General features: G+C 42.4%; 1 protein-coding gene across 5 annotated transcripts in view; it reads left to right on the top strand.

The window, feature by feature from the left end:
• CHL1 (cell adhesion molecule L1 like) overlaps positions 1–12,583 on the top strand; it is a 96,949-nt gene that overhangs the window by 68,534 nt on the left and 15,832 nt on the right. For all 5 annotated transcript variants that reach the window (XM_005420154.2, XM_005420153.2, XM_031056393.1 and 2 more), the window contains 10 exons: positions 1–38; positions 1,532–1,697; positions 2,839–2,963; positions 5,060–5,161; positions 5,374–5,571; positions 6,711–6,781; positions 9,729–9,951; positions 11,147–11,262; positions 11,419–11,623; positions 11,852–11,974. The exon at positions 1–38 is cut by the window's left edge and continues 135 nt beyond it. In XM_005420154.2, coding sequence (XP_005420211.1) covers positions 1–38; positions 1,532–1,697; positions 2,839–2,963; positions 5,060–5,161; positions 5,374–5,571; positions 6,711–6,781; positions 9,729–9,951; positions 11,147–11,262; positions 11,419–11,623; positions 11,852–11,974 — 1,367 coding nt within the window. The remainder of the gene's footprint in view (positions 39–1,531; positions 1,698–2,838; positions 2,964–5,059; positions 5,162–5,373; positions 5,572–6,710; positions 6,782–9,728; positions 9,952–11,146; positions 11,263–11,418; positions 11,624–11,851; positions 11,975–12,583) is intronic.

Here is a 12,583-nt window from a genome sequence, read left to right as displayed (position 1 = left end):
AGGGAAAACAGCAATCACTGCTAATCTGGATATAAGAGGTGAGAAAAGAAAGAAAAACTTTCACAGCTGCTAAGATTTTATGTCTACAGTTCTTCAGGAAGTAGTGAATATTCAGTCCAGGGTACAGATTTATTCTGTGACTTCAGGAATTCTCTGGATATTACAACCTGAAATTGTCATAGGTCTCATATATATGTATCCTTTAACTTTTCAGCTGGATTTCTCCATGCTCTCACATGGTGCTCATTTTCTTCTGGATGCTTGCAGAAGCTGCACAAGCCAACAAAAAAATTGCATTTACACATTATCTTGAAAGGATTTTCCCTCCTTTTTGTCACTGCCCTGTTACACTCAGGGCAGGCTCTTGGCTGACCATGTGCTCCTGGGCTTGGTGGGGTCCAGATGTGCTCCTGCTTCTCCCTCAGCTGTGGGATTCCCTTCCCTAAAATTCCTTCCCATTTGTTGATCAGAAGGCACATCCCAAACCGGATTAACTCCCACCAAACACGTTGCAGGGTGCTGCTGCTTGAAGGATTTTGTGCTGGGCTTTTGCCTGTTTGTTGATAAATATTTTTAAACAGAGCAAATAAAAATCCTCAGATGTGTTTACTTTTAAATTTGAGATCCATCCCTTGTGCTGCAGCTCTGCTTTAAGGGATTTGTGTGGTTGGTTGGCAGGAGGGGTTTTCCCTGGAGGGTGTGATGTCATTGGGCAGCCCCTGTTGGGCATACAGGTGGCATTTAGTGGTTTTTCTACAAATTTGCTTAGGATTTAGGGCTTGCCAATTAAAAAAAAAAAAAAAAAACCTTAAATACTCAATTAGCAAAGCTCTCTGATGTAGGTTTGCTGTGAAAAACTTGAGGAAAACGCTCATTCATTGTGTTCCATTTCCACCCACTCCCTTGGCTTTGGGAATTTCACAGTGATAATAAACATGAAAATGTACAATGAAATTCTCACAGAGCAACATTTCACTGCAGAAATAAATTCAGCTAAGCGCTTTCTTCTTACTTATTCATCTGTTTCTGCATTCAGATTATAGTCAATTAAAAGAACAAACTTGATTGCAATAATTTTTTCTCACTTGACTTTAATATGCTTGTAATTTTTCTTGGATCATTGCCAAAGCTTATTTCAAATGGCAATTAGACATAAAAATCATATTCAAGCCTTTTCTTTTTTTATCATCCATTTCATGACAAGCTGCTAACAAGGATTTTTCACCTGTAACTTTTTTTTTTTGAGGATTTTTTTTTGCTGGATCTCTTTGGTTTGGAGCGAACTACGAAAATGTTTCAAGATAAAAAACATTTGAAGATAAAAAAAATGTTTCAAGATAAAAAAAATGAAATCTTGACAAATATCTATTTCGAACCCCACCATCCTTCACTTGAAATGTTTGTATATATAACAAAAAAAAGACATGGTTGTTGCTCGTGAGGTTGATTTGTGTAGATGAAGTGCTTGGTGAAAATTTGATGCAATAGCCCCTCTCTCACCTAATCAAAGTGTTTTTCTGTGATCAATCAGATGCTACAAAACTTGTTGTTACTCCGAAGAACCCCCGAGTGCTGAAATCACATTCCATTTTATTGAAATGCCAGGCTGAGTATGATTCCCACTTGAAACACAGTTTTAAATTATCCTGGAGGAAGGATGGAGATGAGCTGCCAGTCAGCAGCACAGAAGGTGGCAGGTGAGTGGGGAAGGAACAAGGCTGTTCTTGATCTCAGCTGGATAATCTGGCGTGGTGCTGGAGCTGGAGTTTCATTAAACATGAGCCTTAATAGCTTGAAATGCAAATTTATGTCTGCAAAGAATTCTCTATGTGATATGTGAGTAGATCTGCATTTTACACACATCTGAATATAAGTGCAGCAATGTGAGTTTTGAGCCACATGGGTTTGGGTTTATTAACTCTGTTACCATCACAGCAGAATATAAAGTTATATATTAATATATACATAATACATATCTGTATTTTTATGTATAATATAAATGTTGGCCCAATCTAAAACCACAACCCTGATTCCAGTGCAGGTTGTTTCTCCACTTCAGTGGAACCAGTATTTTCTTGTAGTTTGCACTTGTTTGGCCAAAACAGAGTCTTTGCAATGTTGAAGTGATGGTAAATAGGTTTCAGGGATTCTTCCATGCATCTTTCCTACATAGGAGTTTAGGATTTGAAGGTCCAGGCTGAATTTTGCCCTATTTTTGGGGTTTCATTGACCTCAGGGGGCTGGAGCTCAGCCTTTATTCCACAGAGGGGTCCCACAGGGGGAAATCAGATGTCTTTATTAATTACCACAGGAGAGAGATGATTCCCTAAATGCTGGAGAGGCTGAAAATCCTGCTGGGCCCTCACAGGGCGGAGAGGCAGTGCCATGGAAACTCCGTGTGTGCCACAGAGCCCATGGCCTTGGATTCTTGGCAGCTTCCCTGCTGCTTGGGACATGACACAAGTGCCTTGGGAATGCTCAGTTTCCCTCAATCTTGCAAAAATTCCATCACAAACCCCATATATTTGTCTCATTAAGGACATGCCAAAATCCTATGGCCCAGACGCTCACCCAGGGCTTCTTTTCAGAGCAGGATTGACAGGCCAGCCTCCAGCCACAGAGGCTAAATTGCCACAAAATACAAATAATACTCCTCAGCACAGTGTAGAGCAGAGCCACAATCACATTTTAATGTAGCAGGCCCAGTGTGCAGCTATTTGATGAAAGTGCCCCGTGCCAAGTTCTATTATGAACAATTTTTCAGAGAACAGTGTCTGTGTGTCACACTCATCTTACATATTTTTCTCATCCTTATCACCATTTTTTTTTTCCTTGCAGGATAATTCTGGACAGGGATACCCTGTTCATATCCAGTGTTCTCCTGGAGGATCAGGGAGTTTACAGTTGTGTGGCCAGCACTGCCCTGGACACCGTTGAGGCAGAGGCACAGCTGATTGTTCTGGGTAAGGTCAATTTTCCTGCTGCAGCTCCTTGCAGCAGGAGTTGCCTCTGCAGCGCTTCTTTGCTTCCTTTCACAGAGCCTCAATAACCCAATTTCACAGAGCCTCTCACTCCTTAGGCTCAGCTGTGCTGTCCCTTATCTCTGGGAATGGTGATGCTGACACAAACTCGATTTATTTTCATCTTTGCTGTAGCAAGGTGAGGCGGCATTTTTGCCTCAGCTCAGTGGCTGCAGGAGTTGCCCAGGCTGGAAGGTGTGAGAGCATACTAAGAATAGTTCTGCTGCTGCTTTGAAGTCCTTGGCCAGTCCTTCACAAGAATTGGACTGTTTTTTGAAGGCCGTCAGGCCAATATTTGGATGGGCAGCTCCTCAGAAGATCAATGCTGGTTAAGCACCTAAAAGGAATTAATTCTGTCTGTGAACCTGAGCATGAATGATTGTCCAGGGGCAAAGAGAAGAGCCTTGACCCCCTGGTCAAGCTTGGCCTTGTGAGAGCATCCTCACCACCTGCATCCCTCCCTGAAGGACCCCTTGGAATTAAAAGGATGAGCTTGTGGAGCGCTGTGCACCCATTGCACCCAAAATTCTGCTTTGTGGTCACAATTTTGGCCAGCCTGGTCTAGGTGAGGGTGTCCCTGCCCATGGCAGGGGGCTGGAATTAGATAATCTTTAAGGTTCTTTCCAACCCAAACCATTCTGAGATTTTATGATTCTCTGACAGATTTGCATCATTTTAATTACATTTTATTTTTGCTTCATTTTACATTTGTATTTATTGCTGGCAGTGATTGCAGCAAGAAATAAGTCAATCTGCCCTTCAAGATGTTTTTCCACTTTAAAGGAGTGATATTTTTCAGTAAATAGTAAATTAGGAAGATGCTGTGCACATTATTTATGGTGCTGTGTCCTTCAGTGCTGTATAATTCAAAATGTTTGTAGATTATTTGTTACTTCACTGATGAAAATTTCATAAAGCATTTTATTCCTTTTTAAAAAGGTGCTTTGCAGAAGAAGAAAAACAGTTTTGTGCTCTTTTCCTTGTTTACTGCATATGAGAAAGGTCTTGGTGAATTAACAACATCTTATTTTCCAAGTGAAAAATTCAGGTTTTTGCAATCAAGGACTGGTGGGCTGACTGAAGAACTAAATAGAGGCATCAGATTAGGGGCAACTGAGAGTAAAATAAATATTCAGTTGGAATAATTCTAAGTATTTTTTGTGTGTTTAAGGAACATGTAGAAGGGTGAGAATATTTAAGATGCACCATCACCATCTTTAAATTAATATATTGAATTTTAACCAGCTGTACTCTGAGGATAGAGCAGCAACATGCCTGCAGATTAAACTGTTCTTTTCTTATATTTTCCCAGATACAAGAGAAATAGGGAAAAAAATATGAAGAAAAGGAAAAAAATCCAAATATAATCTTTTTAACTTCTTGATGTACCCTGAGATAAAAACTCAGTATTGTAATTTTGAAAAAATCAGTAAGAATGGAGTGAATTTTTTTCACAATGACAAAGACAGTCATGGTGGTGGAAATCACTGGGTTTTTGTGTAAGAAATTACATTGTCAGTCAAAAGTTTAGTAGGGACAGCATTATTTGAGCTGGCAGGTAGTGAATTTCCCAGTTCCCCATTAATGTAGATCCCATACCTGGGATATTGAATGTTCTCCTTTCCCTCACACCCTCAAAGGCCAAATTCAGTAAGTGCCAGAGCTGGGGCTCCTTCTCCCACTCTGATTTGTCCCAGGGTAAATTCAAGTGATGCTGGACCTGCCCAGAGCAGGGTCAGTACACATTAATGATTCAGCAGATCTTGGGGTTGATTTGGAAAGAAAAATCTGTTGTTGCAAGCACAGTAATGTGGGTAAAGGGAGATGAATTCCAGAAGGATTTTGTGTTTATAAGGGTAAAATCAGCACCAGAAGATTTGGGATCTTTCCAAGCATTTCCCACTTTCCACAACCTGTCCATCTTGAAGGAGGAGTTTCACCACTATCTTCACTGTCTGTGCTCTTCCAGCCCTCTGGAAAACGCCAGGACAAACAGAAATACCTTTCTGAGCTCCTGACACTTCTCCTTTCTTTCTCAGATGTTCCTGACCCACCAGAAGATCTCCAGCTCTCGGAAAACCAAAACCGGAGCGTTCGACTCTCCTGGAAAGCTGGGGCCAGCCATAACAGCCCTGTTAACGGTAGGAAAGGGTTTCCAGCATAACTTTTTAGGGCTATTCAGAATTCTGGCATGTCCTGGTTGTCACAGGACACAAACCCTGCTGATGGCCAGATTTAATCACTTTAACTATGACAGTTTGTTTGTTGCAAGTTCATTTCCACCTGTGCCGTTCGCACTAAGTTGGATTTTTTTATCTTTTTTCCTTTGTTTTTTGTCCTTTTTCCTGCCCAGAGTCAATTATAGAGTTTGAAGAGAACCACTGGGAGCCGGAGACGTGGCAGGAGCTCATCAGAGTGCCAGGGAATGACACCACAGCCCTGCTGCCCCTGTCCCCATACGTGAATTACCAGTTCCGTGTGGTGTCCGTCAACGCCGTGGGCAGGAGCCAGCCCAGCAAACCATCCCTGCGCTATGCAACCCCTCCAGCTGGTAAACCTGGCTCTGCTTTCCTAAACATTCATATTTTCAGTGCTTTTCTTGGAATATCTGTGCCCTCCCATGGTCCAGAGGGTGTGAAGGAATCAGGGTAGCTTGCACTGCTCAGTGGCAGCCTCAGGGATTATTAAAAGTAGGTCCTGTGGTGGGAATTACCCCCAGCTGGTTTGGTGGAGTGGAATAACCCTCAGTAATTTTGGTGGGGCAGGTGAGTATTAAATTGACTTAATTAACTAAAGCAGTGCATTTTCAGAGAGGTAAAATCAGCTGGAGGATGTCTCGTGACCAGCCATATTCTGATATTGTAGATATTAATGAGATGGCAACCCTGCTGGGGTGAATTCTTCAGTGATTGGTAAAAAAGAGCAACCCAGCAGCTGCACATCAAATGTCCAGGCGTTGTTTTGAGCATTTGATGTGCAGTTAGAACAAATGTAAATTTTAATGACCCACCTTGCTGCGCTGCATAAAATTCCTGAGGGTGCCAAAGGGAGGAGTCCATGCTGCTGAGTTTTCCTACACCTCCAGCACCTCACTCTGCTGATTTTCCACCCTTTGCAGACCTTCATGGACAAACAGTTCTTGCAGAAGGGCTGGGTTTACAGGGAGTCTTTCAGGAGCACAAATCTTGTCAAAAATCTCCATTTGCGGAGCATTCACTGGGGCAGAAAATGTTGTCTCCCTGAAAGTCATTTTAGATGCCAACTGTTCAGCACAGCATTTGCATTCCTTGGCATTTTCTCTCCTTTTTTCCCCATTTGCACCAATTTCAGGTTCCTCTTCAGCTTTCCAGCTGTGTGTGCACCTCTAATGATGCACCTTCTGTTTGCTATCCCCACAGGGAGAAAAATCTCTTCCTCACAATCCCCCCACATCTGGTGCTTTCAAATCCAAAAGTCACAGTTCCATGTTAGCTGGTGGCTCCAACCAGCAGGGACACTTGGGAATCCAAACTGCATAAACAACGTGCTTGGGTCCCATCAGCTTTGCTGATCCAAACCATTCATCTCATGAACGTTTTTTGTTTAAGTGTCTGTCACTAATAGGGGAATTTCCCATCCTTTTTGGCATTTGAATGCTAAATGCAAATAAATGGGATGTGCAAACTGACCTTGTCACCTGTGTGGTTTCAGCTCCAGATAAAAACCCAGAGAACATCCGAGTTGAAGCTTCTGAACCCAATGAAATGGTGATGAAATGGGAGGTAAGGCAAGATGAGCAAATCCTATGGGAACGGTCCTTTATTCTTCTGAAAGATGAATTTGACTTAAATTTATTCTGCATTTTCAACCCCGCTATCATTTTTAGTTCAAAAGCTTGGTTTTTATGTCTGACTTCAGAAGATATTAAAAAAATATGGAATTCCTGTAAAGCATAGTGAGAATTCACCAAAATTTGTTCTTCTCTGCTTCTTTTATGCAAGGAACTGCTTCTGCAATTAAAATTACCAGTCAGGCCTAGGGAGGTGATGGGTGGCTCATGACTTCTGCCCTTGCAGCCTGGAAGTTTAAAAACACCACAGATCCCTTGCCCAAGAGAATATTAGCTTGAATTTTTACACCAAGAACTAAAGGAATGTGGATAAACCTCCAAAGCGTGTGATGTGCATCAAAGGAATTATGTAAAAGTCTTGAGGATGGTTTCCAGACTTCAAATTTCCTGGGTTTTAAGCCTTGAGCTTCTGTGCCAGCAGTTGAGTTATGTATTCCTTCATTTAGCACAAATATCCACAACTGTGGAGGGAAGTAGGTTTTTGTTGGGGCTGGAATTACACACAATTTGCATGAGTTACTCCTCAACCTGCTGCTCCCAGCTCAGAACAACAAATGTTTCCCCAGTGGGAAGTCGTGGTTTGGGGTAGAATTGCATCCAAAAGGAGATGATCCTCAAGATCCATGGGCTTGGATTTTAATGGGGTTTTTAGCCCAGCGTCAGGAGAGACAATTCTGCCTCACAGAAAAGGTTGGATTTGATCTTGGAGGTCTTTTCCAACTTTAATGAATCCATGAAATGCAGAGTTTTATTACCCAGTATGTTTACTGGGAAATACTGGGATTTGAGCACAAGGAACTTCATAATCACTGCTCAGACAGGGCAAAAGTAGAAGTGAAAGCTGAGCCTGAGAGGAGAGAATGGGATGGAAGGGCTTGGTTAAATCTTGTTGAATCATTAACATGTTGTTAAACAGGATATTCATTTATTTATGGCATTTCCTGTGTGCTTTTCAGAGGGACTGCTGGGCACTGCACAGGCTGTTTCTGACAGACAAAGGCTGCAGAATGATGTTAATCTGCCTGTTTTGGATTAAGAGACCAGCTGAGCTTTAGTGACTGGGATTTTCAGGCAAGGATTTGCAGCTTGAAGGGAGATCAAAATAAGAGTCAAGCAGTGCTGCAATTTAACTCTATCCAAGAAATCAGATTTTTAGGAGGAATTTTTTAATTCTCTAGCTTTTCTTGCAAATCCCATTCCCTGGGATCTTTGCTGTGGAGGTGGTGCCTGTGAGAAAGCTGCCCAATCTCCCAATTCCTTTGCCTCAGACATACCAAAGGTCCTCGCAGCAGAGCAGATCAGTTGGAATTTTTTGCAGATCCCCCAACTTTAGGTCTCGCTGTGCATGACGAACATCAAAGGGGAATAACTTTCTACTGGTATTGGATGCTATTTCCTGTCAGACCTCTTGGGTACAAACCAGCTATTATCTATTTCATATTTGCCTATATTTAAATATTATTAAAACCAGCCTATATGGTGGGAAACACCCACAGCTGTTCCAGTGTTTAGCTTTTTTGGTAGGATAGGTGATTATTTAACTTTTTTAATTAAAGTAGTGAATTTTCAGGGAAATAAACTCAACTTGAGGATGTCTTATGACAAGCTATTGCTATACATCTCCTAATATTTTATAAATTCATGTTAATTAGCTGGAAGCCCTGCTGGGATGAATTCTCCAGCTGATTGGTAAAAGCAGAGTGGCCCAGCAGTTGCACATTAAATGTCCAGGCGTAATTTCAACCATTTGGTGTGTAGTTAGAACAAATCTAAATTTTAATGACCCAACTTGCTGTGCTACATAAAATTCTAGGATAAAATGCAAATTTTATCTCTGCTAAAAGGCACACACAGCCTTATGCCAAACTGTGCAATTCAGTAGTGCTGAAGGCGTGTGGTTTTACCTCACAGAGGAAAACCTGTGGTAAAACAAAACCTGATGTGTGTAAGAGGCAGAAATATGGCTCCTAGCAATTAATCTGGATTTTAATCCAAGCCTTTCACCCTCCTTTATCTTGAAGTCATGTTGTTGTTGTTCCAATCATCCTCAAATTAAAATGACAGCAAAAACTCAAAGCTTGGGGTTTTTGCCCCTTTTCTCTCCCAGTGCTGAAACACACATTCCAAAATTGTCACCCTGTTCTTCTAAGTTCTTCTAAGCCTTCTGATGTTTACATTATTGTAACGAACTTTCTCACACACTTTATGCAAATAATTACTGTTTTTACATTCTTCTCTGGAGGAGGAGAAATTTGATGGACTGTTGTCGTGTACAGTGTCATTGGAGAGGTGACACTTTCGTCCTCCAATCCACTGTCACTTTTGAAAATCTATAAATGTTGGAATCAGAAAATAAACTTCTCTTCTTTTTACCATGGAGGTTTGAGCATGTGCATCATTTTATTTCATGTCCTAGAATGTCACAGACATATTTTCTGAAAAATCCTTTTGTTAGGATCTTTTCTCCTGAGAAGCTGAGAAGCTTCAGCCTCTCCATGTTTGGCTGCTTTGGAATGTGATCTGGAGAATTGTTTACCCAGCATGTGAAATTGTTTTTACTTGATGACCAATGACAGCCACCTGTGTCGAGGCTGTGAGCAATCACAAGATTTTATTATCATATCATTCCTTTCCTTGCTAGCCTTCTGATGAAATCCTTTCTTCTATTCTTTAGTATAGTTTTAATATATAATTTTCTTTTAATATAATATATATCATAAAATAATAAATCAGCCTTGTGAAACATGGAGTCAAGATTCTCATCTCTTCCTTCGTCCTGGGACCCCTGAGAACACCACCACACTAGAGTGGCTCAAAACCTCGGCTGCTGTTTGGTGATTACAACAAGGGCAGACAAGATCTCTTTTAATTCTCCCCAGCCACTGAAGCCCACGGAGAGGAACGGGCCAGGGCTGGAGTACAAGGTCAGCTGGAGGCAGCGGGGTGTGGAGACGGACTGGAACGAGGAGCTGGTGAAGAAGCACTCTCTGAGTGTGCGGAACGTGCCCACCTTTGTGCCCTATGAGATCAAAGTCCAGGCTGTCAATAATTTAGGATCCGGCCCAGAACCAAACATCACCATTGGATATTCAGGAGAGGACGGTGAGTGGCAGGAATTTGCCTGTAAAAATGGGGGTTTCTTGTGCTCGAGTGTGGAGTGATGGATTGGGCAGCCCAAAGCTGCTGGAGTGCCAGTGCTCAGCCTGATGGGCTCCATGAGGCATGGACATGACCTGTGCTGGGTGCCTGGATGCCAGCCTGCTGGAGTGTGAGGGCTTTTTTTGGAAAGGTCACTTGTGCTCTCATTAATCTCGGTTGTTGGCTTAGTCTGAGTACTTGTTGAAGGCCACAGTCCATGAGAAGTCTCTGAAGTGTAGCAGTCAGGTTGTACTTGGTAGGAAAAAAATTCTTTGGGCTCTCTGACGCTTGACCCAGCAGTTTAACGCTGTCTGAAGTTAAATACTCTGACAATCAGGGACAAACTCGCAGGCACTGGGTGTTTGAGTCAATTTGCAGACAATGCCACATTCCCACATGTGCTGGTGTTACCTTGTCCATGAGTCCCTGAAGAATGTGTCGTCCTCTCCAGCCTGGGTTTCTTCCCCATGGTTTTCCATGGCTCCCAAGTGGAGTTTCAGTGCTGGAAATGGACTCGTGGTGGTCAGACAGGAGAATCCCCACTGCCCACCCAGAGGAGGGAACAGGAAGGTCTGGTGGTGCAGAAGAGGTGGCGAATAGTGAGAACAAGAATAAAGAAACTCCACAGCATGTTTGTTTTCTTTGTCTTTGTGATGAGTCTAATTTTGCATCTACCAGTGGAAAATCTTCCTCGCAATTCAGTTGTCAATGGATCAAGGCCTCCTTTTTTTCAGGCACTGTAATAGCTCTCTGTGTTATGCAGTGATTAAAATCCTACTGTTTAATGAGCTTGGTTGTAAAATGAAATTGATTATAAAAAAACCTTTATGATTGCCTTCTTGAGTGCCATGTTAATCATTTTTTTTATTCTTCTCACTGCTGTAAGCATTGCTTGAAACAGGAAATCATAAATACTAGTGTAGAAATTCATGTGTCCCAGTACACATGTATCTCAGCCCTCAGCAGAAAAATACAGAAAAATAATGTTTATTGGCCCATTCCACCCACTGGATGCAGGTGGAATGCCTTTTTGCTTGCCTGCAGTGAGACTGCGTGAAATGGCACAGCTGGAGCTGGAAAGCCAAGCCCTGGAGCTGTGAACAGTGTGAATCTGGGCTCTTGGAAGTGTTTTTAACACCCGGGACTTTTGTTTTTACAGTTCCAGATGCTGCTCCTTCCGGCGTGACGGTGGACGTCGTGAACAGCACCCTGGTCAAAGTCTCCTGGTTTGGGATACCAAGGGACCGAGTTCGTGGGCACTTAAGAGGCTACAAGGTTACAAATGTCTCTACAAATATTTGTATATAGTTGAATAAATTATTAAATGAGTCCCAGATTGCAATCTCTCATTTTTGGGACGGTGAGAGAGATCATGATCATGCTCATCCCCGTACAATATAATTTGTTATAGAAATCCCAATCTCCTTGCAGGTGAACTGGTGGAAAACAAGAAGCATGCTGGATGGAAAGAGGCATCACCCAGAGAAACACTTCCTGACGTTTGTAGGAGAGAGGAAGTATGGGATGATTCCTGGCCTGGAGCCCTTCAGTGAATTCCGCTTGACAGTTTCGGGTTTCACCTCCAGAGGAGATGGCCCTGAGAGCTCCTCTGTGGTTTTTGAAACTCCAGAAGGAGGTAAGACAAGAGGGAAATATGGGATGGAGGGACATAAATTGAAACAAGGTGGGACAAGGTGAGTTGATTCCCTTATTTAAGGTGGTAGTAAAAACTCCACTATTTGTAGAGCACTTCACTCAAAAGGGGAGCTGTGGGTGTTGAGCTAAATTATATCCTCATTTAACAAGAATTTTTAGGGACAGACCTGTTCACTCTCCTCTGAAAGCTCATCCCTGTGTCTTCCAGTCCCTGAACAACCACGTTTTCTCAGGATCCTGAACTTTGACAAGGACTCAGTCACTCTGTCCTGGGGGCTTCCCAAGAAAGCCAATGGCCACCTCACGGGCTACATTCTGCAGTACCAGATAAGTATGTGCCTTGTTTGCTTTGAGTTCAGAATTGGAGCAGGATTAATTAAGGAAAACTCCCAGGTGTGATGTGCACAGAGGCTGCCAGAGGGCAGGCTACAGTTTTCCGTGCAGTTTTCCCATAGAAGCTCTCATTCCTGCCATTTCCTGTCCCACATTTATGGGCTGATTCAATTATTTCATATTGGCAAATTACCCCTAATGTAGTGGCTAAAAAGACCCATAAATTGTAGGTGCATTTTACTGGAGTGAAGCTCATTTAATACACAGTGAATTGTGATGAGAGCACTCTACGAAGCCACACTAATGTAGATCTGCACATTATGTCAGGGAGTTTCTCCCCCCTAAGGTGCCTCAGAAGAAACAGAAAGGACCACCTGAGTCATGGTGTTGAGTAATCACACTGAAAACAACCAAACACCAGGGGATTTCTTTCTTTCTTGCCTAGGAAAGAAATGAGAAACAAAAACAACCTCAGGCAAGACCCAGTACTTCGCCCAGACTGCCACAACACCACTTGTGTGGTGTGGTGATAATTCAGTGTATTTTACTTTGAGGGTGGAAAAGGATGAGTCTGTGCCCTATTTTAAAAAAAAATAATCATCCATGT

The sequence above is a fragment of the Geospiza fortis genome, unplaced genomic scaffold, assembly GCF_000277835.1.
Source record: "Geospiza fortis unplaced genomic scaffold, GeoFor_1.0 scaffold70, whole genome shotgun sequence".
Lineage (NCBI taxonomy): Eukaryota > Metazoa > Chordata > Aves > Passeriformes > Thraupidae > Geospiza > Geospiza fortis.
This window is presented reverse-complemented; position numbering and strand designations above follow the sequence as displayed.